The 22,208-nt window shown below is 37.6% G+C and overlaps 1 protein-coding gene and 1 pseudogene across 7 annotated transcripts in view; one reads left to right on the forward strand and one right to left on the reverse strand.

Moving 5' to 3' along the window:
* Positions 1 to 605: 605 nt before the first annotated feature.
* Positions 606 to 22,208, reverse strand: part of Cyld (CYLD lysine 63 deubiquitinase) — a 64,203-nt gene continuing 42,600 nt past the window's right edge. For 4 of the 6 annotated variants that reach the window (XM_048355630.1, XM_048355633.1, XM_048355632.1 and 1 more), the window contains 11 exons: positions 15,555 to 15,934; positions 14,581 to 14,746; positions 13,615 to 13,756; positions 12,088 to 12,210; positions 10,057 to 10,148; positions 8,878 to 8,944; positions 6,242 to 6,374; positions 4,121 to 4,229; positions 3,160 to 3,278; positions 2,684 to 2,900; positions 606 to 1,595 (listed from right to left, as the gene is read on the reverse strand). In XM_048355630.1, coding sequence (XP_048211587.1) covers positions 1,411 to 1,595; positions 2,684 to 2,900; positions 3,160 to 3,278; positions 4,121 to 4,229; positions 6,242 to 6,374; positions 8,878 to 8,944; positions 10,057 to 10,148; positions 12,088 to 12,210; positions 13,615 to 13,756; positions 14,581 to 14,746; positions 15,555 to 15,934 — 1,733 coding nt within the window. In that variant the 3' untranslated portion in view covers positions 606 to 1,410. The remainder of the gene's footprint in view (positions 1,596 to 2,683; positions 2,901 to 3,159; positions 3,279 to 4,120; positions 4,230 to 6,241; positions 6,375 to 8,877; positions 8,945 to 10,056; positions 10,149 to 12,087; positions 12,211 to 13,614; positions 13,757 to 14,580; positions 14,747 to 15,554; positions 15,935 to 22,208) is intronic. The other 2 variants (XM_048355634.1, XM_048355631.1) reach the window with 1 other exon arrangement.
* Positions 21,605 to 22,104, forward strand: LOC125358474 (annotated as a pseudogene). The gene has a single exon (XR_007212313.1). The product of XR_007212313.1 is annotated as a 60S ribosomal protein L27a-like (transcript).

The following is a 22,208-nucleotide window of genomic DNA, read 5'->3' on the forward strand; positions in this document are numbered from 1 at the left end:
GCAGAACTGTGGCTCAGGTGGTACAGTCCTAATCTTGAGCAAAAAAGCTAAGGGACAGTGCCTAGGTCCTGAGTTCAAGCCCCAGGACTGGCGAACATAAATAATTAACTGCAGAATTTTAAAAGCCTCTTTAAACATTTTTTGACATTTTATAAAGTCATATGCTTTACACATGACATCTTTTCTGTCTTTCTGAAAGGCTGGGAAGTCATCCCAGAAAGATAATACCTGAAAATGACCTCAAAGAATACACATCCCACTGACACTGATAATGGCTGGTTCTAGGCTACTACCTCCGCTGTGGCCTGTACATACATGTTAGGGGAAGTGCCTCAGAGCTTCTGCTACTATGCCAATGGCAGATGTGATATATGACTGTCATTATCTTGGGTGAAACCAAGTCGACTTTAGCAAGTGTTTAGTGAGATGGATGGAGCTGGAAATTATAGTCCTGTTTAAAATAAACCTCTTATTTATTTAAAATAGGAGGTTTAAATATCTAAAATATCCCTTCAAGAAAACTTTAATAAGTAATTCTATATACCAATTTGTTTTACATGAACTGTGTAATTTTATAAGAACGTATTATTTACTGATCACTATAATCCTTTCATAAAATTTATTATTCTCTATTTCACAAAATAATTACAGCTCCTTAAAAACAACACTCTTAGGTTATGACAGTTAGTGTTGTGACCAAACGGCTTCAGTTGCTGAGTATCCTAATCCTCAAAGAAAATTACATTGAAAATGGACATTTTATAACAGAATCACTCATTTATCTCAAAATCAAAACACACAGAAAACACCACCATTAAGGGAATTCCAGCATTTTCTGACCACTGTTGTAGAAACACAGAAAACTCATCAAATTGTGGACATGCAGGAAATCAGCACTATAGAGGGAAGAATTAACAATCAAACTCACTCAGTACATCTTTAACAACTGGACTCAAATGAAATTCTTAAAATCATATTGTTTTTTCCTCAAGGCAACTGCTAGTTACAATGGAAAAATTATTTCATATCATTGGTCCATAAAGAAGAAATATTTATTTACATTCTCAATGGACTAAAAGAGGTTTGAAACTGTCACAATTAAAATTTTATGTTTCCAAAAATATATGATCAATGCACTTAACTTAAAGCTTCAGGTATTAATAACTTCATTTAGACTTTTTAAAAAACCAACACAAACATTCTTTCTAGAGTGCAAAATGCTTCTTATTAAATACTTTGGGAACACAAAAGTAACTTGTTTTGAAACACAGGAATCCTTAGCTGAGAGCCATCACCACCAAGATGCCCGACGCCCATTGCCGGCAATGAACGCTGGACAGACCCACCAGCTGGAGGCCAATGTACACTGTGCTCTGTGCTCAGGCTCAGCCCTGCTCCGGAGGAGCCCAGCTACTTGTACAAGCTCATTGTTGGGCTCTGGTACATGCACATATAAGCATCACAGAGCAGTCTGCGGGCACAGCCTTGGATTCTTCTAGAGTCCAGTGAGTGCAGATCCTCTGGAGACATCTTCAAGTATTCGCCCACTTCTGGGCAAGGCGTCACTTGAGGAATGTTGAAGCCATTCTGACCACCTATGAAAGAGAAGAAACGGAAAGGTTAGGAATTCTTTGGCCTAGAGCTTCGTTATGCCTCTGGTTAAGAGGCTACTTCTGGGGTGGCTGAAATGATGAGAGTGCCACCTAAGACCTTGAGGATTAGGAATTAGAATGACAAGTAGGGAAGTGGGGTATGAGAAAAGGAATAGATGTCATACTTCCCAACTATGTTTGGGGTTGGCCCCAATCCACCAACTCAGACAGGGAGAGGAGCTGCTGTGGTGATTTTTTCATTCCTGAATCCTTGGGCCTCGAGCACTCATGTACCAAATAATGCCTAAGAAATGCTAGAAAACGGCCTACAGGGTGTGTAATCCTAGTTACTCAGGAGGCTAAGATCTGGAGGACTACAGTTCAAAGGCACTCTGGGTGAAAAAATCCATGAGACTCATTTCCAAAGTAACCAGCAAAAAGCTGGGCTAGAAGGTATAGCTCAAATGGTAAAGTGACAGCCACACAAGCAAGTAAGCTGAATGAGAGCAAGACCTTGAGTTCAAACCCCAATACAGGCAAAAAGAAAGAAAAAGATCTGGAAGGTTCAGTTTATCACCCAATTCAGGAAGAAATAGGGCTTACTTTTCTAAAGAGGGCATTTATTTCTGCTCTCAGTTTATAGTTTAGTATAAAAACATATTTATTATATCAGAAATACTGCATTAAATACCAGCCATGTGATCTTAGCCACCTTAAACCTCAGCTTAAATAACAGAAATCTAGGATCTCAGTAGAACGATCACTGCACTCCCAGATAGCTTAGTGTGCAAGGTGCTCAGTTTGGCTACACAATTTGAAAGGAAGCAGAAGGTAAAATGTTTCAGCTCTAAGGATGTTATGTCTCTTTGCCTTAACCAAGATCATATGGCTGTCAGGCAATCACAATATATTTCTTTAGTTTAGATATGAGGGTTGTTCATGAATTTCAAAAATGTAAGTCTCTGTCACTAGATACATTCTCAAAGGATTTCCTGACAAAATATCTTATTACTCAGAGCAGGCTGTCCTGCTGTGAGTGATGCCACTGAGAGCTAACAGGCCGTGGTATGCAGAGGAAGGGTTTTAGTTACCGTCCCGATCAGCCATGCTGTCAAAGAAGAGCCAGGCAGAGTCGTCCTTCCCATACTTCACAAACGCAACATAGTGGCTTGTTTCTATGCAGAGAACTGCGAACAACTCCATCTTCTGGCAGGGAATGCAGCTGTGTCTCCAGTCCCAGTCAGGCAAATCTTTGGGAAGGGACACTGGGTTGTATTTATGGTTCAGCCTCTTAGAATGAAGGTGGACCTGAAATGCACCATGAAGAGAACACCATGAGTAAAGTAAATGCAGTATTTTAACTGGATGGACTCCTCAGATCTCTTCCAAATAGCAAGCAAGGACATCACAAATGTCTGTCAAGTCACTAGATAGAAGAGGCAGAGATGATACCATTTTACTATGGGGATTGAAGTTAGCTATGATTTTCAAAACTTTCAAAACCTAAAACCTGTTTTTAGCCACAACTGACTTGTTGTGCTCCATCCAGTAGTGAAGGCAGACTCACTTGAGTGTTGCAGGTCTTACAGAACTGCTTGATCTTTCCAGCTGAGATGTCCGGGTCATCGTAGCATTCTCGACACTCGTACATGGCAAGCCCGCCACAGATCCTGCACTGCCTGGGAGCTGGGGAGTGGGGAGGGGGAAAGGAGGCAGGGAGGGGCCTTTAAGAAATGCATTCTTCCATTAAAAAGAAGAGTTGTGCTTTAGAAAAAAAATATTTCAGGCTTCAGAAATGCTCTCCCATTCTTCTCTTAAAACGGTTGTATTTTCCCAAGTTTGGGATATCTTTAAAACCTTTTCTTAAACCAAGTAACTATTTTTGTAGGTTGCTTTTTCCCTCTGATCATAAAATGTCCAGTGATGAAAATTCAAACACGAGAAGAAAACTGAAAGCGTGTACAATTTTAGTTAGGGGAGATAACCACTCTCGCTATTATGGATCCCTCTAATAATTTTACATCTGAACATTCACTCTGGGTGCATGTGTGCTTCCCCAGGCACGTCTTTATTAAGCTCCTCTTGTGGAATGTACTATGCTTCTCACTTAATATTGCAACATGACCATTTTCATACACACTGGTCTTCAAAAATAGGAATTTTAATGGTAGTAGTTTCACTATATAGACATATAATTTTATTCAACCACTTCCCTTTCATTAACATTGGGGTTGTTTCTAATTTCTTGATCACATAGCAAGAAGATTGCAGTACTTATTTTAATCTTTGATTATTTTTTCAAAATGAAGTCCACAAACTGAAATTACTGGTCTAGTGTCAAACTGCCTAATAAAAATATTAATCTACAACTAGCAATGAGAAAGACTAGCTAGAGGTGTGGCTCAGTAGTAAACATGCCTGCCTAGCATGAACCTCGATATTCAAACCACCAAAAACAAGGAACATGACCAGATAATTTCTAAAAACCAAAAAACAAGCAACACAAGCAGAAAAAGTTTTGTACTTACTGTCTTCAAGTAAATCTGTTATATTTAATTCCAAGGAAGGAAAAATTTTTTTGAACAGTTTGAAGTCTTTTCCAAAGCGAGGCATCTGAATAATCAGGCATGATGGTGCCTAGAAACAAAGACATACATTTTTAGAACTCCAAGTGTTGAGACAAAGTGTTTCTCTATGAAACTGGAACAGTCATGGCTGACAAGCAAAGCAGTAATTTTCACATAAGGCCAGGAGCCTATAAAATGCAGTGTGCACATACATGAGAAAAGGGAGCGCAGAGCAGCACCAAGCCAGAAGTCCTTGGTCCACCCTGAATGCACATACACCAGGGCCAGGACAACACCAGATCACAACAACTCAATAAGTCGGCTGTCTCTTTATTGTGGGTTTCTTTTTTTTTTTTTTTTTTGGCCAGTCCTGGGCCTTGGACTCAGGGCCTGAGCACTGTCCCTGGCTTCTTCCTGCTCAAGGCTAGCACTCTGCCACTTGAGCCACAGCGCCGCTTCTGGCCGTTTTTCTGTATATGTGGTGCTGGGGAATCGAACCTAGGGCCTCGTGTATCCGAGGCAGGCACTCTTGCCACTAGGCCATATCCCCAGCCCTGTGGGTTTCTTTTTAATAAATGTTTTGGAAAATTAGTTTTGTAACTATTACACAGAAACCATCCTTATAGAGGATGCTAATCCTTATAACTATGGCTGTTGAGGTGTTACCAAAACATCCCTTGGGAGATGAGCATGGCAAAATCAAACCACCAGCATGAGCTACTACAACCCTACAGATGCTGAGACAGTAAAGAAAATCAATCTGCATGGCCTGGTCATTACCAAACCAATATGGAATCAATTTATTGACATTTGTCTCTTTAACAAATGGAGAAAGTAAACATTCTCTTTTAATATGTTTGATAACATGCATGGATAAAATGACAAAAACAAACCTAAGTCTCTCTCCTGTGCTAAACTACTTAAACATTTTCAAGTTGGAAATTAGGTTGATATTTTCTTTGGCTCTTAAAGTCTAAAAAAAATTCAATCTTAAGTCTAAGGAATTTTCTATAATGAGGACAATGGTGAAACACTGCACAATTTTAAAACCTTTTCTTCTTTTTTCTTTTTAAAAATTATATTGTTATTATAAAGGTGATGTACAGAAGGGTTAGAGTTACATAAGTCAGGTATAGGGTACATTTCTTTTTGGACAAAAACCAAAAATTAGTTTTGTTTTTTTTTTTTTTTTTTTTTTTTGGCCAGTCCTGGGGCTTAGATTCAGGGCCTGAGCACTGTCCCTGGCTTCTTTTTGCTCAAGGCTAGCACTCTGCCACTTGAGCCACAGCGCCACTTCTGGCCATTTTCTGTATATGTGGTGCTGGGGAATCGAACCCAGGGCCTCATGTATACAAGACAAGCAAGCACTCTTGCCACTAGGCCATACCCCCAGCCCTAGTTTTCTTTTTTGTTGCTAGTCATGTGGCTTGAACTTTGGGCCTGGGCACTGTCCCTGGGCTCTTCAGCTTAAGGCTAGCGCTCTACCACTTGAGCCACAGCACCACTTCCAGTTTTCTGGTGGTTAATTAGAGATAAGAGTCTCATGGACTTTTCTGCCTGGGCTGGCTTTGAACCTCGATCCTCAGATCTCAGCCTCCTGAGTAGCTAGGAATATAGGCATAAGCCACCGGCATCCAGCCGGTGTTTCCTTTTTTTTTTTGTTTGTTTGTTTGTTTTTGGCCAGTCCTGGGCCTTGGACTCAGGGCCTGAGCACTGTCCCTGGCTTCTTCCCGCTCAAGGCTAGCACTCCGCCTCTTGAGCCACAGCGCCGCTTCTGGCCGTTTTTCTGTATATGTGGTGCTGGGGAATCGAACCTAGGGCCTCGTGTATCCGAGGCAGGCGCTCTTGCCACTAGGCTATATCCCCAGCCCCCAGCCGGTGTTTTCTTAACAGTGCTTTTTCAAACTGTTCTTGGTTCAAATCAAGTCACTGAGTCTACCAGGAGCCTAAAACCCTTACCCACTTCCACATAAAACCCAGGGAAGGTAGGACGAGGCCCAGTGAAAGGCACTTATTTCAGCACAATACAAAAGCCCTGGTTTCATCCCAACATTGCAAAGCAAACAAAACAATACAACGAACCTCTGCGAATTTCAGGTTACTGTTGATAAAAGACCATTCCAGTAACTGTTGAATTGTAGGAACTCCAACTTTCTCATTTTTCTCCATAAAAATCTGATAGAAGTAACAATCTTGCACCTTTTGACCTGCTGATCTAAGAGCATGAATAAAGAAACACAGGTAACTTATCTATTAAATGCTTTTTCTGTTGAGATGGGATCTTGCAAACCATTTTTTTTTTTCCAGGCTGGCCTAAAACTGTGATTCACTTGATTTCCGTGTCCCAAGTAGCTAGGATTATAGGTTCTCAGCTCACTTATGCATTTGTATAACTTTGGTTTTGTGACCCAGACCATAATGGGTGGCTACTGAGGTCCTTCACACATCTGGGTTACCTAGCAGGATTGACTACAATGCAGACAGGGCATGTCCAAGGAAGAATCTCCATAGTGTTCTGTAATGAGAGGCTCTGAGTCACACAATGGGAAAATCCCCTGTCTTTGCTTCTTGGTTCCCAGTGTCACCCTTTTGGTCTGCTCCTTTGATAAGTAGCTATGACATTACTGTCACTTTGTCTTTGATGCTATGTCACTATTACTATCACTGGTATTGTTTTAAATGTGAAGGTCTAATTTACCCACATTTACCAATTTCTTGACTCTTGTTTCTTACATCCCACATCGTTATTCTAATTTCAGTTTATCTTACTAAAGTACATCTTGTAATATGTCTGTGAATGATAATTTAGTCCTGGTTCTTAAAGAATTCAGTATATTTTTATTCTTAGAATTTAAGTCTGTCAAACTTCTGAAAATCTCAGCACTGCTTCTTCCCTCAGGAGCTCTGACTGGAATCCACCTTCCACGTCTCCCATCCAACTTTTTCTTGGGTTGTCCAACTGTTACTCCTGGGCTCCACTCTCAGCTTTTCTTTCCCCCAGTATGGGGCCACTTCCTTATTTGTGGAAAGTCTATTTTTGCTGTTTATTTGATGACCAAATCTTCTTTTGCCCTCCAGTGTTATTTAGCCCTTCTTTTGTATCATTTGACTAAATCTCATTTTTAAGGTACTCATCCTCTAATTTATTCTGGAAGCTGACTCTTGCTGAGTCCCAAAGAAAAACAAGTACAGTAGGAAAATGAACCTTGAGAGAAGCATACTAATTTAAAATACTTTTTAGTAATTCTTAGATACAATAATATGATAGGAGGGGTTGCTTAGGGGTAGAGAGGACAGTGGAGCCCTTGAGTGTGTAAGCGCCTCCCAGGACCCTTCCCAAGCTCACAGGCCTTCAGATGGATCCATGTCTAACCCTGACAAACTCCCTTGAGAATCACTACAGTTTTCCAATTGTGTTAACACTGGGAGGTTGATATCTCTTAGGTATACTGGGCTAGGAGAAAAACTTAGTGTAAAAATAACTCTCTGAAGAATTATTCTTTTAAAAGATAAAAACAAAAATTTATCTTTCTCTTCCCCAACTGATGGATAGATGTCCTATTTTATATATGAAATATATATACCTTTTCCTTTCCCATTTGTGTCTGAAGGCTAAATATTTTGATACTGAAATATTACTGTGCTACTTTCTATTCAGTTCTATTGATTAATACTTCTAATTTTATACCAGTATTACACACTGTTTTAATATATATTATTTCATGAAAACAAAATATAATGGAACTTGTTTTTAGATAAAAGAACTCTTCATCTTTTCACCTATTTCATTTTATAAAGCACTATAAGCTACTTTCTGGAAGACCTAAACTAAAAAATAAGTTAAGATTCTGCTCTGTGTAAATTATTTTGTAAAACATTAATATTTTTAATCTTTAAAACTTCCTACTTAAAACACAATTAATCAAGCCACCTTTCAGCTTGTCATAAAGCTTCTGAAAAAACGTATCTCAATATCATCTATCTTAGTAAAGTTGATTTTACTTTTATGATGAACCATATGTTTATTTCTTTTTTCCATGTGCCTAAAAGTGTACAAAGATGCTAATGACTTTTCCAACACTAACTTCAAACAAAATCACCTACACAGAGAGGTGAGAGCAGCTTTTAGGGAAACAAGGAGTACCTTACCAAGACTGTCAACCTAGAAAGCAAGACTACAAGGGAGAAAGGTTCACCAATTGAACTGCATACACTCAATACATGAAGGACTGAGCTACATCACTGAGAACATCTTAGTAATACTGCACTGCCTTAAATGCACATAGGGAAGAAAATGACCAAGTAACAAGGCAAGAGAGGGCAAGAGAGGTAGGCTAAGGCTAACTTAATTCTTTCAGTGACAGGTTGTCAAAAGCTATGTTTTCACAGAGCTTGATTAGGTATGAATGAGATTCTCCTAAAAGGTTCAATAGCTGATGTGTTCATATAGTTTCATTAAAAATGAATCACAATAATATTTCTTTCTAGGGTTAATTAAAAGTACACATTTACATTAGTCTTGTTCTTTAAGTTACACATGGTACTATAGAGAAGATAATTATTAACATTAATTTGCATTTATACTTACCTAGAATAATTAAGAGTCCTAAACAAATAGAATATGAAATAAGCCGTAAGGAAATCATCCTAGTGAAAAGTTATACTGTAAATGAGAGTGATCTATTTTCAAATCCTTCTACAACCTTTTTGAGAGTTACCTTATTTTTAACAATGGTTCTACCCTTAAAATATGATGAAACAGGATATTTAGGAATTCTTCAGGATCTAGGAGAAAATTTTAAAAATCAAGTTAGTCATAGGCAAAATCTTAAAATCATTCCAATATTTGTTTGTAAGTCATATTTCTATGTCTGAATTCAATTTAATTCATTCAATCTTATTTCAATTAAAAGCATAGTTTCTGAGTTTTCCTAACAAAGAAAAATTATAAATAATATTTAAAAATTATAGTAAAATGTTATGCTTCAATTTTGTCATTACTTTATTGTACTTGAAAGAGTATAATCTTTCATGTATAGAAAAATACTTTTTAATTGAAGGATTTTAGATGGAATAAAATATGAAATAAGCTCAACTTTCCCCTGATGTTTAAATAGTTATCAAATTTCTAAACATTACCGCTTATAGTACACTGCTAACCAGTTCCAAGTCAGAAGTGGAATTTTTTTTTTAAGTACTGGGTTTGAACTTGGGGCTTTTTACTTGCTAGGCTAGAGCTCTACCACATGAGCCATGCCTCCAGTCCTCTTTGCTCTGCTATTTTTTGTTTTGCCAAAGCTGACCTGAACAGTGATCCCCCAATCTCAGTCTCCCTTGTGGCTAGGATGACTGGAGTACGCTATTGCACCTGTCTAGGAATTGAAGCCATTAGCTATGAATAGATTAAAACATCAGCTATAAACTTAAGCTTATTTCTTCATTTGCGGATTCCCTCTTACAAGGAAAAACTAAGTGGGAAAATATTGTTAACTCAATGCACCCTTCCTTTACCAACAGAAAGAGAAAATAAGTCAGAATATCATTGCTGCATAGAAAGGAAAGAACTGCTTACTAAGTTATCTACTGTTATGGAACCAGCTGGCTTCTTAAATGATTCGTTAATCCACATCACCATATGCTTTTAGATAAAAGGAAGAATTAAAAACTAGGGCAAAATTCTTACATCAGATTTAAAAAGGTCTTATTTGTGTATTTGCTCTTGTGATGCTACAGATGAAAGCAAGCCAGGGTCTCTGGGGAACCATTGAGCTGTACCTCAGCCCCTCAAAAAGCTCTTATTTAAAATTAAATACACATTTCAGCCAATAATTTAGCATAATACTAAGTAATCTGCTCTCATTATTTTAAGTGATATGTTTACAAATTATGATGGTCACCTTTTTCTTCAGAGGTAAATCCTGATGCAGCCTCAACTTTTTCAAGTATTTTCCTCAGTTTCATAATTTTGGTAGCACATACATATCCATATCTGTATTAGCAAAAAATTTAATTTATGTGACACTGGAGAATATAGCATACCATATAACATATCTTAATAATCACACATTTCTTATACAACTCCAAAATGACACAAATCCATAGGCTAGGCAATTATTTCCAAGAATACAAGTATATGCTTCTTAATGAGGCTTGAAAAATTAAAGATCTAAGACAAAAACTTCCTAGATGACATTATTATATTCCCTAAAAATAACTCATATGCTATAATAGATAATCATATTTTATAACTTTAATTTTTTTAATGTTTTAAAAATTTGCTTAGCAAGGGCTGGGAATATGGCCTAGTGGAGTCCAAGTCCCAGGACTGGCAAAAAAAAAATGCTTAGCAAATGTCACTTTATAAAATTGAATATACCATTTTGAGAGAGAAAGTCCTGGGGGGAGGGAGGGACAGACTGTTTAAAAGTTTGCATAAAAAAAATAATGAGAAAATCAACACTCATCTTAAAAGATAAGCTGATGGTGGAATTCATTACAGAAGTATGGAAAATAGAAGAGTAAGCAATTTATTCTCCTTTTTAATTTATTTTTCTAGTCATATGTTGTAGTAGGCCATTCAGATTACACATCATATTCTAGTATTCTGCTTTTGTGTGTATGTGTCAAATTCATTTTGATTAATTGTTAAAGGCAAAAAGTATGTCACAAAATTTAAATTTCTCTAAATCTCGAATTTAAGTTCCATAGTTTGTTCTCTATATTCCTGAATTAACAACTTTGCTTTATGACTCGTGGCCTTAATTCATGATTTACATTATATAATGTGTTTATCTCACATATCACCACCAACACTTATTAAAAGTCCTCTGTCATGTGTGCTTGTTTCCATTAAAATTGTTTCCTATGTTTCCTCTTCCCCCCAAAAAAGACAGATTCATAATTTCTGAACTAGGAAATAGAGAAAGACTCACTTTGGTAAAAGATGTAGAGGAATGCAAATGGATACCTTTAAAAAGAAAAACTAGGGGCTGGGAATATGGCCTAGTGGTAGAATGCTTGACTTGCATACATGAAGCCCTGGGTTCGATTCCTCAGAATCAATATATATAGAAAAAGCCAGAGTGGTGCTCTGACTCAAGTGGTAGAGTGCTAGCCTTGAGCAAAAAGAAGCCAGGGGCAGTGCTCAGACCCTGGGTTCAAGCCCCAGAAACTGGCAAAAAAAATAGGAAAAAAGAAAGAAAAACTATTACTAAAATAGATCTCATTGTTTCTATCTATTAAATACTAGCTATTCTGTAAATAAAAACTTCTCTTATATCTTTTCTTTCAGATTAAATTTAGTTTAAAAAGATATACCACATCAATTTGACAAATAAGCATGATTATTGTAAGGAGTGGTGATGAAACAAACTATTTCAAAAGATCAAAAGCCCAAGCAGAATATAAACATGTTGCCATTGCTTGCTAACTCATAGTATCCTCTACTGAAATGATTTAAATCACTCACATTTTATGTTCTACATTTTATACATTGATCAGATTAATAAATTAAATAAGTAACAGAAGTACAAGGATCAAAGGTTAAAACAAATCAAATCAGTATTTTACCAAGATAACAAATACCCCCCCCCCTTTTTGGGGTGTTAATCATGGGGCTTGAACTCATGGTATGGCTCTGTTCTTTAGCTTTTCTGCTCAAGGCTTGTGCTCTACCACTTGAGCCACACCTTCACTTCTGGCTTTTTGCTGGTTAATTAAGGATACGTTTCATAGACTTTCCTGCTCAGGCTCACTTAGATCTATGATCCTCAGATCTCAGCCTCCTAAGTATCTAGGATTATAGAAATGAGCCACCAGCACCTGTCTTTCCCCATTTCTTATTACATAAATAAGGGTCTCAAATTATTGTACCAAAACCAGCAAGCAGAACCTCATCTAAACATATCATATATGCAACTTCTACTTACATTCTCAGAGGATTAACAATTTCTGTCCTCAGTAGCTCTTGAGTTTCACTATAATATTCTACATCGTTCTTTTCTTTGGGTCTAAGTAATACAGTGTCCAGAACAGAACTAAAAGCAAATAAGCTGTAAAATAAAAACAATCATTTTCTTCTTGCTATAAACACAATCTTTTTTGAGAAACAGATTCCAAGAAGAATTAAAGGAAAAAAGAACATCATAAAATTCATGGTTTTTGTGAACACAGGTAGATTCTGTGGAGACTCCTATGGGTCAATTGTAAGGGCTCACTGATCCTTCCAGGTTAAGGAGATCATGAGTGCTAAGTAGGCAAACTATACATTGACTGTGTTAAAAGACCAAAACCTGTCCAGAGTACATGAAGAAAAGACATGGAGAATATGGGAAGAAAGCCTTCTAATCTGACAACACAGGAGGAAATTTGGAAATTATTTCTCAAGCCAAACAAAACTGTGTATAATACTTCTCACTCCCCTTTTTGCCATTTTACAAAAGACCTAAGTTTCCCTATAATCACTTTTGAGTGACTAAAACCAGAAAGTGGATGGTTATCAAAGAAAACAATATTTTTGCAATATCTATTTTTATCAGGAAAACTAAAGAACATTGTATTATTATTATAATGAGGCTTATTCTTGGCAAAAGTATTCTATCAAAAAATGGTCCACTATCTTTCTTCTTTTGCCTAGTTTTAAAGTTCTGATATTCCTTACTAACTTCCTAACTCTTAAGACATAGCTGCACACATCTTACAGGTTACACTTTATTTAACTGGCAGTGTACAGTGCCTAAATATTCTTAGTACAATCTTCAGAGCCCAATAATTCTTCCCATGTTAAGTTCCTCTTTGGCAAAACCCTACATGTATGAGACAAACAGTGGTTCTATTAAAAATATTTTTTAAGCCGGGCACCCGGGGCTCATGCTTGTAATCTTAGCTACTCAGGAGGCTGAGATCTGAGGATCATGGTTCAAAGCCAGCCCAGAATGAAAAGTCTGTGAGACTCTTATCTCCAATAAACTACTCTAAAAAAGCAGAACTGGGACAGTGGTTCAAGTTGTAGAGCACTACCCTTGAGCACAGAAAGGCTCAGGAGTTCAAGCCCTAGGACTGGCAAAAAAAAATTAAAGTACTTTTATGATTATATAAAACAAATCCAGTACACATCAGCCAATGGCTTATTACAAGTCATGTTTTCCACATGTGCCCCAAGACCCTGTGCTTAATTCACTGCAGATGCTTACAGTATATCTTGTTCAACAGGTACCACACTATCCTGTACCATTTACTCATCATTGTTCACTGTATTATTTTTACATTATTTTTTGGATACAGGAATAGGACACAACATTCCATAACTTCCAAGAAACAAATTAGGGAGTGTGAATCTCCCTTTCTTTCCTGACTCCTAGTTACCCAGACAGCAGTTTCTCTCACATACACACACATACACATATGGCCCTGCCCCATGACACTGCCTGTAGCTAGGGTATTACTTTTGAACTTACCAGAATAAGGTCGAGTCTAAGTAACAAGAATTGTAATGACCCTGGATGCCCTTCTTCTTTCCAATCATTATCTCCAACCCTTCTTTTTCCATTTTTGGTGGAGTATTTTCTTCTACTACTTCACTCAAGTATCCCCCAAAGGCTGAAAAGATTTTAAAAAATTATCTATTTTAAGCTCCTATACTATATATCCCCATAAGCACATATACATATCTTCATTTAAAACTATATTTTGTTATTTTGAAGCAATATTTGTTCCTCAACCTTTGATTACTTGCTATTCAACATGGCTTGTAAAAATTGCTACTGCTCATTTTCAACCTCACTTCCTCCATAATTTGGAGTATTGTTATGTATAAAAGTATCTGTCAGAAAATATTTTACTTTCAAGTCCAAAAAAGAGAACACAATTTCCAACGAACTTTCAACATTTAAGAAAAATGTTTTCCATGGACAAGTTTTTCCTATTTAGATCTGCTTAACACTCAAGATGCTGTACCACTATTATCCAGGCCTGGGAAAAGACCAAACCAGGAAACTGCCACCCATCACAGGGGGTGACAAGAATTGCCCTCTATCCATCAAACTAAAACTACTCAGATGGGTACTAATTTCTGATAAGATATGCTGACTGGGATACTTAAACCAAACACTGAGGGGCTACCAGTGCCAGAAAGATAGCCACATTCCAATTTCTACCTCTGGTGGTACTGAAAACTAAATGTCTGTAACCAACAGAAAGAGAAAAATTAATTACACTATGTTTCAGGTCCTACTTTCTTTGACCAAAAAAAAAAAAATATGTCTCCTACCATAACTAACCTGGTTATAAACGAAGTAATTATACCAACTTAGAAGCTTCAAGAGCGCTGAAAAGAAAATCATTTAAACACTGTCACCATCATTTAATACAAAACAGAATGAAGTCATTCCAGCTTGGAAAATAAATGGAAGTGATCCAAATACCTAAAGAGTTACAGCGTTCAATCTGATTGGAAACAGGCTGCAGGGACGCAAACCTAGAGTCAGGCCTGCAGCTCTTCAGCTTCACGAACAGTGCCTTCTTCAGGGCACAGGTGAAATACCGAGTGCCCCTGAAGGTTCCATCTGTACAGCCTGCACTTTCATCCTCCTGCAAAAGAAAGGCTTCCACTTGCGTTACCCCACGCCTTACAGCCAGAGCACCCAAAGGTCTGAGGTGTCTCAGATGTGTTCTTAGCTTAACCTTCCCCTAGATTCCCTCTTCATGCCTTTATTGCAACTACATAAAAAAAAAAGTTGATTCATTAGTGCTTCAGCCCTGAGCTAATGAATTAAAACAATGAATTTCAGAAGATTGGCTGGAATACTTTGTATTCATGTGTGAGATTCACAGTGAATCACCTCCCAACCTTGTACAATGCTAATTTAAAAAGTCATGATGGGACTGGCATGCTCCCGCCCATCTGTGCTGGCAGTCCTGAAAGCACGGAGAAGAGATCTTGCTTGGCCTGGGTCCTGCTGAACATTGCAGGTGCCCCACAAAAATTAAAATTAAAATACTGGTTAAAAAAAAAAGAAACAATCAATTCCTTAGTCCAGAAAGAAGTCCTCAATGTTATTTCCTTTGGGAACATATACTAGACATTCTCTGGTCAGCTGGCGGAGGAACAAAGAGATTAACTGTTAACAGAGTTGCTTTCTTTAGTACATTCTCTTTAACATAAGAAACCTAAATAGATGAGCCCAAATTGTTTTTATTCCTTGAACATAGATCAACCAGTATTTAGATTAATTGAATCAGAAACCTGAGGAGTAGTGAGGGAAGTAAAATATTTTTCTCTACTAATGGCTTTTTTGACAAATATAATGGTTCCCCAAAAGATATATAATAGATAAAGGTCTATACAAAACCCCATATGAAAATAAAGAACTGCAATTGTTATGTCAAGTTCAATTACCAGTTCCAGTCCAGCTAGCACGTCATTGAGTCCTGGTGGCTGACCAATCCAACGGATCACTCCATAAAAAGGAGGGTTCTCTCTCACTTCAGCCAGCGAGCCCACCTCAAGGCCATGTGAGTTACCAGAAGAGATGGGCACAGGTGGGCTCTCCTGGACAGGCACGCTGCTCAGCTCTCCCATCACAGACTGAACTGACAGAGAAAGTGGGTTGTGACCAATACTGCCATTGGTGTTGGGCATCTTCGTTAGACTGAAGGGTAAAGAGTGAAATCTGTTCTCACTAGATGAGGAGTTCATGGAAGGTGGCTGCAGGGGTGGCGAAGAGTGTCCGAAATCTGGAGATAGCTCTGTAAGTGACTTTGCAGGATCCTCTGCAACTGCATGGAAATTATTCTTAATTAGAGAAAGTCCGTCAAGAATGTTAAATGTGCCCAACATCTCTAAAAATACAACTGTCCACCTGACTTATGAGAATTCTTACAAACACAACAAATGTTATCTCTGAAAGTGTTCTTGCTTCTTCTCCCCACCATCGCAGTAAACAACATCCAACTGCTCAAGCTAAAAAATATGTTACTGATTGATCACATAGATTATATTATTTTCCCATAATATAATTAAGTCAGAAATGAACATAAAAAGATAGCAAAAAATGAGAAAGTCATTCTAAATAATTAATGGACCAAAAGAAGAGATGATAATGCAAGTTTTAAAAATTAATTAAAAAGGAAAGAGAAAACAAAGGAAAAAACACATGTGGAACACAGATAAAAGTAATATTTACAAAGGAAATTTATAAACTATTTTAAAATGAATTCAAAATACCACTTAAAATGTTAGAAGAAATCAAATAACTCTCCTCAAAGTAGGCAAGAATACATAAAAGAACAAAATTAATGAAACAGAAAACAAATATACAATAAAGAAGCTTAAGCCCAAAACTAACACAGAGAGAACATAACTGAATAAAAAAACAAACCTACAGCGAAGGCAATCATAGTCAAAAGCTGTCTTCTTAAAATGACTAATAAAACAGGCAGTAACTACATAGGGAAAGAATGAGCTTCTTAATAAATAGTGCTGAGATGATGACATATCCATATCTTCTGAAAAATTAAATTGAAATCCTATTCATCAGTTCAAGGTGGTACACAAAACAAATGTGACAGGTAAAACCAAACTTTTAGAAGTCAGTATAGTAAAACACTCTCCATGACTTTGGGATAAAGAGAAATTTCTTAGTCATAAGTATATAAATCATAAAGAAAAAAGATAAATATAAGCACATCAAAATTAAAACCTTGTTCACTAAAAGATACTATAGAAAGAGTAAATCCTGAACCACAAGACAGAGAATAGATTTGCACTACAGGTATGTGTGTATACAAATGTAGATATAGAAACACACACATACACACACACACACGACGAAAGATTAGCACTTGGAAGAGGTTTACAAATTGGTAAGAAGAGAAAAAGAACTAGAATCAAAATAAGCAAAAGACTTGAAAGTAACTCATAGAATCCCAAATAATTAACAAATCAATGAAAAGAGTATTGCTTAATACACAAATAAAAGCCAAAAACATTAAACTGAGATCTCATCTAGAAAGTTACAGGTCTTGCAGAAGTGTTGGTAGCTCACATCTGTAATCTGAGCTATTCAGGAGGCTGAGATTTGGAAGATCATAGTCTGAAGCCAATCTGGGCATGAAAATCCCCAGCTGGGCAAATAGGCTACACAAGCACTAGGCCCTGAGTTCAAGCCTCAGGGTCATAGGTCATTGATACTGATGGAAGTATGCCATAGATTGCATGTTTCTGTCCCTAAAATGTGTATACTGAAACCTAATCTGCAGTGTGATTGTATAAGGTGAGGTCTGTGGGAGTGATTAAGTCATAAGAATGGAGTCCATGTAAATGAGATCCATACCCTTATAAAAACAGACCTTAGAACTCCCTTGCCCTTCTGCAATGTGAGGCAATAGCAAAAAGACAGTTGTTTGTGAACCAAGAAATGAGTCTTCAGACAATACATCTGTAAATGCCTTGACTTCCTGCTTCCAAAACTATGAGAAAAGTAATTCTTGTGTTAACCAGCATAACTACTTTAAAGAACACTTTGGCATCACTAGATGTGCAAATCCCATATCCCAATAGTACCACTCCTAGTTATATACTCTTGACATGTGTAAGAATATTAATGCCAAACTATTTACAATCACAAGAAAATAAAAAACCAAACGTCCAGCAATGGTAAAGTGGATACGGTATGTTCATGCCACAACAATGAAACCGAATAAAACAATCTAATATTACAACTTAATGAATCTTAGGAGAAAATAACAATACATGTAATCTGATTCCTTGCATATATACTTTAAAAACATGTAAAACTAACAGTACATCACTTCAATATATGAACACAACTGGTAATATAATAAAAAAGGAACAGATCAACAAAACATGAAAGTAAAGATGCTGGGGGCTGGGAATATGGCCTAGTGGCAAGAGTGCTTGCCTCCTACACATGAAGCTCTTGGTTCGATTCCCCAGCACCACATATATGGAAAACGGCCAGAAGGGGTGCTGTGGCTCAGGTGGCAGAGTGCTAGCCTTGAGCAGGAAGAAGCCAGGGATGGTGCTCAGGCCCTGAGTCCAAGGCCCAGGACTGGCCAAAAAAAAAAAAAAAAAAGAAGAAAGTAAAGATGCTGGAAGCTCAGTGGAGAGAATCAAAAGAATTGGACTAGGAAGAGGAGTCCAAAGGATTCCAAAGGTAATTAAAATAATCTTTTACATAAAGAGGGCAAATTGACTACTTGGACATTTAGTATAATTTCTACTTATTTTTGTTTATACCTGAACCCTCTTAAATTCTTTAACAACAAAATACAATACAAAATATCTTGGTTCTGGCTTTGGTTTCTTTTTTGTTTTGAGGTTTCCTTTGTGTGTGTGGGGGCGGGGGTTGTACACATGCGCATGCACGCACACATACATGTGCTGGGTTAGGGGCTCAGACTCAGGGCCTTGGCACTAACCCTGAGCTTTTTTTGCTCAGAGTTAGCACTCTACCACTTGAGCCACAGATCTACTTTCTAGCTTTTTGATGGTTAAATGTAGGTAAGAGTCTCATAGACTTCCCTGCCTGGGCTGGCTTCAAACCATGACCCTCAGATCTCAGCCTCCAGAGTAGTTAGGGTGAAAGGCATGAACCACCTGGTATAATCTAAGTGTTTCTAATCAGTCTCTTCTTTCCCCAGCTCTCAAGCCCCTAAGTCTGACACCTGAATCAATTTATCTGAAGTTTGTCTATTCCACTTTTACTATTGTTGGTCCATTGTAGACCACTATAATTATTCCTCTGTGTCCCTGTCTCTCACCAAACTTTCCTATCTCCCTTCTTGCTCCTCTTCAATCTATTCATGATACAGTAACAAGTGATCATATTTTTCCATGCCTAAGTTTAGAACCTTCCAATTGTTTTTCTTGTATTCTTAGAAATACTCAATTTCCTAACATGATCTAGAAGATCCTGCATGATCTAGCTCCTAGCTATCCTATACTACTAACTTTTCCTTCCTTTGGCTATAGACACACTTCCTGTTTCTCAAATATATTTCTTCAACACAGCAACTACCCCATTTCCTTTACTAGGAATATAACAACATTAAAAGAAATAAAAAAAATTTAGTCCAAATGGATGAAATATTGTAAAGTGTGTGTGTGTGTGTGTGTGTGTGTATGTGTGTGTGTGTGTGTGTGTGTGTGTGTATGTGTGTTGGTCTTGGAGCTTGAACTCAAGGCCTGGGTGCTATATCCCTGAGCTTCTTTTTGTTCAAGGCTAGCTCTCTACCACTGGAGGCACAGCTCTACTTCCAGCTTTTTTTGGTGATTAAATGGAGATAAGGAGTCTCATGGACCTTCCACCAGGCTGGCTTGAACCACCATCCTCAGATCTCAGCCTCCTGGGTAGCTAGGATTACAGACATGAGCCACCAGTACCAGGAGAGAAAAGATTTTCCAAATATATAAATAAAACTAACTATAGGAACTATAGTCTTGGACAACTAAATTTCTTGTATTTCCTGGTTTAAGGATAAAGACCAATGCCATATAGATTCCATTACCTCATATGGTCCACAGAGGCCTTTTTAGGGCCAATATTATGTCATGTTATTATGCCTTAGACAAGACTCTAGGAGAATCAAGTCTAATATACTATAGAATCTGTCTTAATAAGAATATAAAGTTATGACAAACTTGAAGAATCATCATTACATAGCTTATGAAAACATATGGTTTTACTAGGTTCCTTTTCCTAGAAAAAAAAATCACCATATGGAAAAGCACTGGTAAATTTGCCAGGAAAAGAGAAGGGAAGAGTGATCTGAACCATGGACAGTCTGGATAGGCCCTGAGTGTACCAGAGGCCAGCAAAGCTCAAAGTCTCCAAAGGTCCTACCACGTACTCTCTAGGACTGCTAACAATTCTCCAGAACTGCTAACATATAGGCCAAATCCTGTGAAAGAAAGTTACTAGAAACAGTACTTCCTTGGGGAACATCATGTAAACAAGCCTCCAGCTTTGTGGCAAGGAGGAATTCTTAGGAAAGGAGGACTACCTGTACTCACAGGACAAAAACAGGACTGGAGGCACGGAGAAAACAGAATCACACATGTGTGCTATAGCAAACTACACTGCGGTCAGAAAGCCATAGGCTGTAAAAGCTGATAGACAATATACCAGAAGACCAGTGATGGGAATTCTCACTGAACCAGAGAACACAAACACTTCAGCAGTGGCTTTAAGTCCCATCCTTGAAAGAGTTGCAATCCTCAGAAACAAGAATAATCATAAATTTGTTATACATAACCCTATTTGTCTTTCTATGTTGGTTCAAATGTTTTGAATGTTATATATGATTGAAAGGCTTATGTTTTCTGTAAATCAGATGAAGGCAATATACCATTTAATTTCTACATTGTAGCACAGACCCTTACCCTGTTCCATCTAATCTTATATTTTGATTCTCAATCCCATGAACTGTTTTGTGGTATTCTCTTTTGAATAAAGGTTAATTCCCTGCTCATAGCCCCTCCCCATTTATGCCCTCCTTATGTCTCTAGGTGGAACTCTTCTCTTACTCATATTCTCTCTTACTCCAGCTCCCCAACCCATCTCTTCCTTATTACCTAACTTACACTTAGCAACCACATTAAATACACATCATTTTGTGTTTTGCTTTTTTATTTTCTTGTTTGTCTACCTGTTTATGTTTTTCATTTTCTTTCTTTTTTCTCTATTTTTCTTTCTTGAGCATTGGTGTTATTGAAGATTTCTGTGTACATATATAAATATTCAACTCTCCTCACTTTTCCTCTTCTACTCTCTAAGCCAACACAACATTATACAAAATTCTTTTCTACTTACCTCATTCCACCTTCTAATTAATGTCTCCCACAAAGCTTAGTTCCCACATTTTCCCACTATATAACCAAATACCAAGTACCAATCCAACAGGACTAATTATTTTATCTCCTTTTTAATATTCTTGGTTAAGGGATATCTTAGAGCATAAAGAAAGATACACCTTGGATCCTATATGACTCTAAAAAGATTAGAACCCTAGGAGAGGTTGGTCTTTTTTCAACTTACCACAAATACAAGGCTAAGGTTTACCAACTACAATAGCCTGTGAAACAAAATTTCCTGTCTTGAATGGAAAAGAGTCCCACAGACAGTGTCTCCAGGACTTAAATCAACTGTCAACCAAACCCCACCCTCCCAATCCATATACCACCACTGATCCATCACCCTAGCTTAATAAATCTGTAAGAAGCCACCAACTTAAAGTATATAGGGATTGAAAACTTAACAAATCCAGGTCCAAGATGCATAAATCCCAATGAAAGATCATAAAACTCATGAACAAACAAGGCAACATCTCCTTCAAAAACCAGTAATGCCACTATAAAGGACTTAAGTGAGAGTAAAAAAGAAAAAAAGTCTAAATAAGAGTGCAATAAAACAATGATAAGGCTCTTTGGTCTCGGCTGCCGACATGCCATCCAGAGTGAGGAAGACCCGGAAACTTCGGGGGCACGTGAGCCATGGCCATGCCGCATTGGCAAGCACCGGAAGCACCCAGGAGGACGCGGTAATGCTGGTGGCATGCATCACCACAGGATCAACTTTGACAAATATCACCCAGGTTACTTTGGGAAAGTTGGTAAGCGGCATTACCACTTAAAGAGGAACCAGAGCTTTTGTCCAACTGTTAACCTTGATAAATTGTGGACCTTGGTCAGCGAGCAGACACGGGTGAATGCTGCCAAAAACAAGACTGGAGTTGCTCCCATCATTGATGTGGTTCGATCAGGCTACTACAAAGTTCTGGGGAAAGGAAACTTCCCCAAGCAGCCTGTCATCGTGAAAGCCAAATTCTTCAGCAGAAGAGCTGAGGAGAAGATTGAGGGTGTTGGGGGCGTCTGTGTCTTGGTGGCTTGAAGCTACACAGAGGAGGCTCATTAAATGCTTACATTCTTTAAAAAAAATTGATAAGATTGGTTAATAATATAAAAGAGCAGAGGTTTAAAAACCTAGATGAATTCAGAGGATTCAAACAAACAACAAGATAATTGAACAAA

This window comes from Perognathus longimembris, chromosome 10 (assembly GCF_023159225.1).
Source record: "Perognathus longimembris pacificus isolate PPM17 chromosome 10, ASM2315922v1, whole genome shotgun sequence".
Taxonomy (NCBI): domain Eukaryota; kingdom Metazoa; phylum Chordata; class Mammalia; order Rodentia; family Heteromyidae; genus Perognathus; species Perognathus longimembris.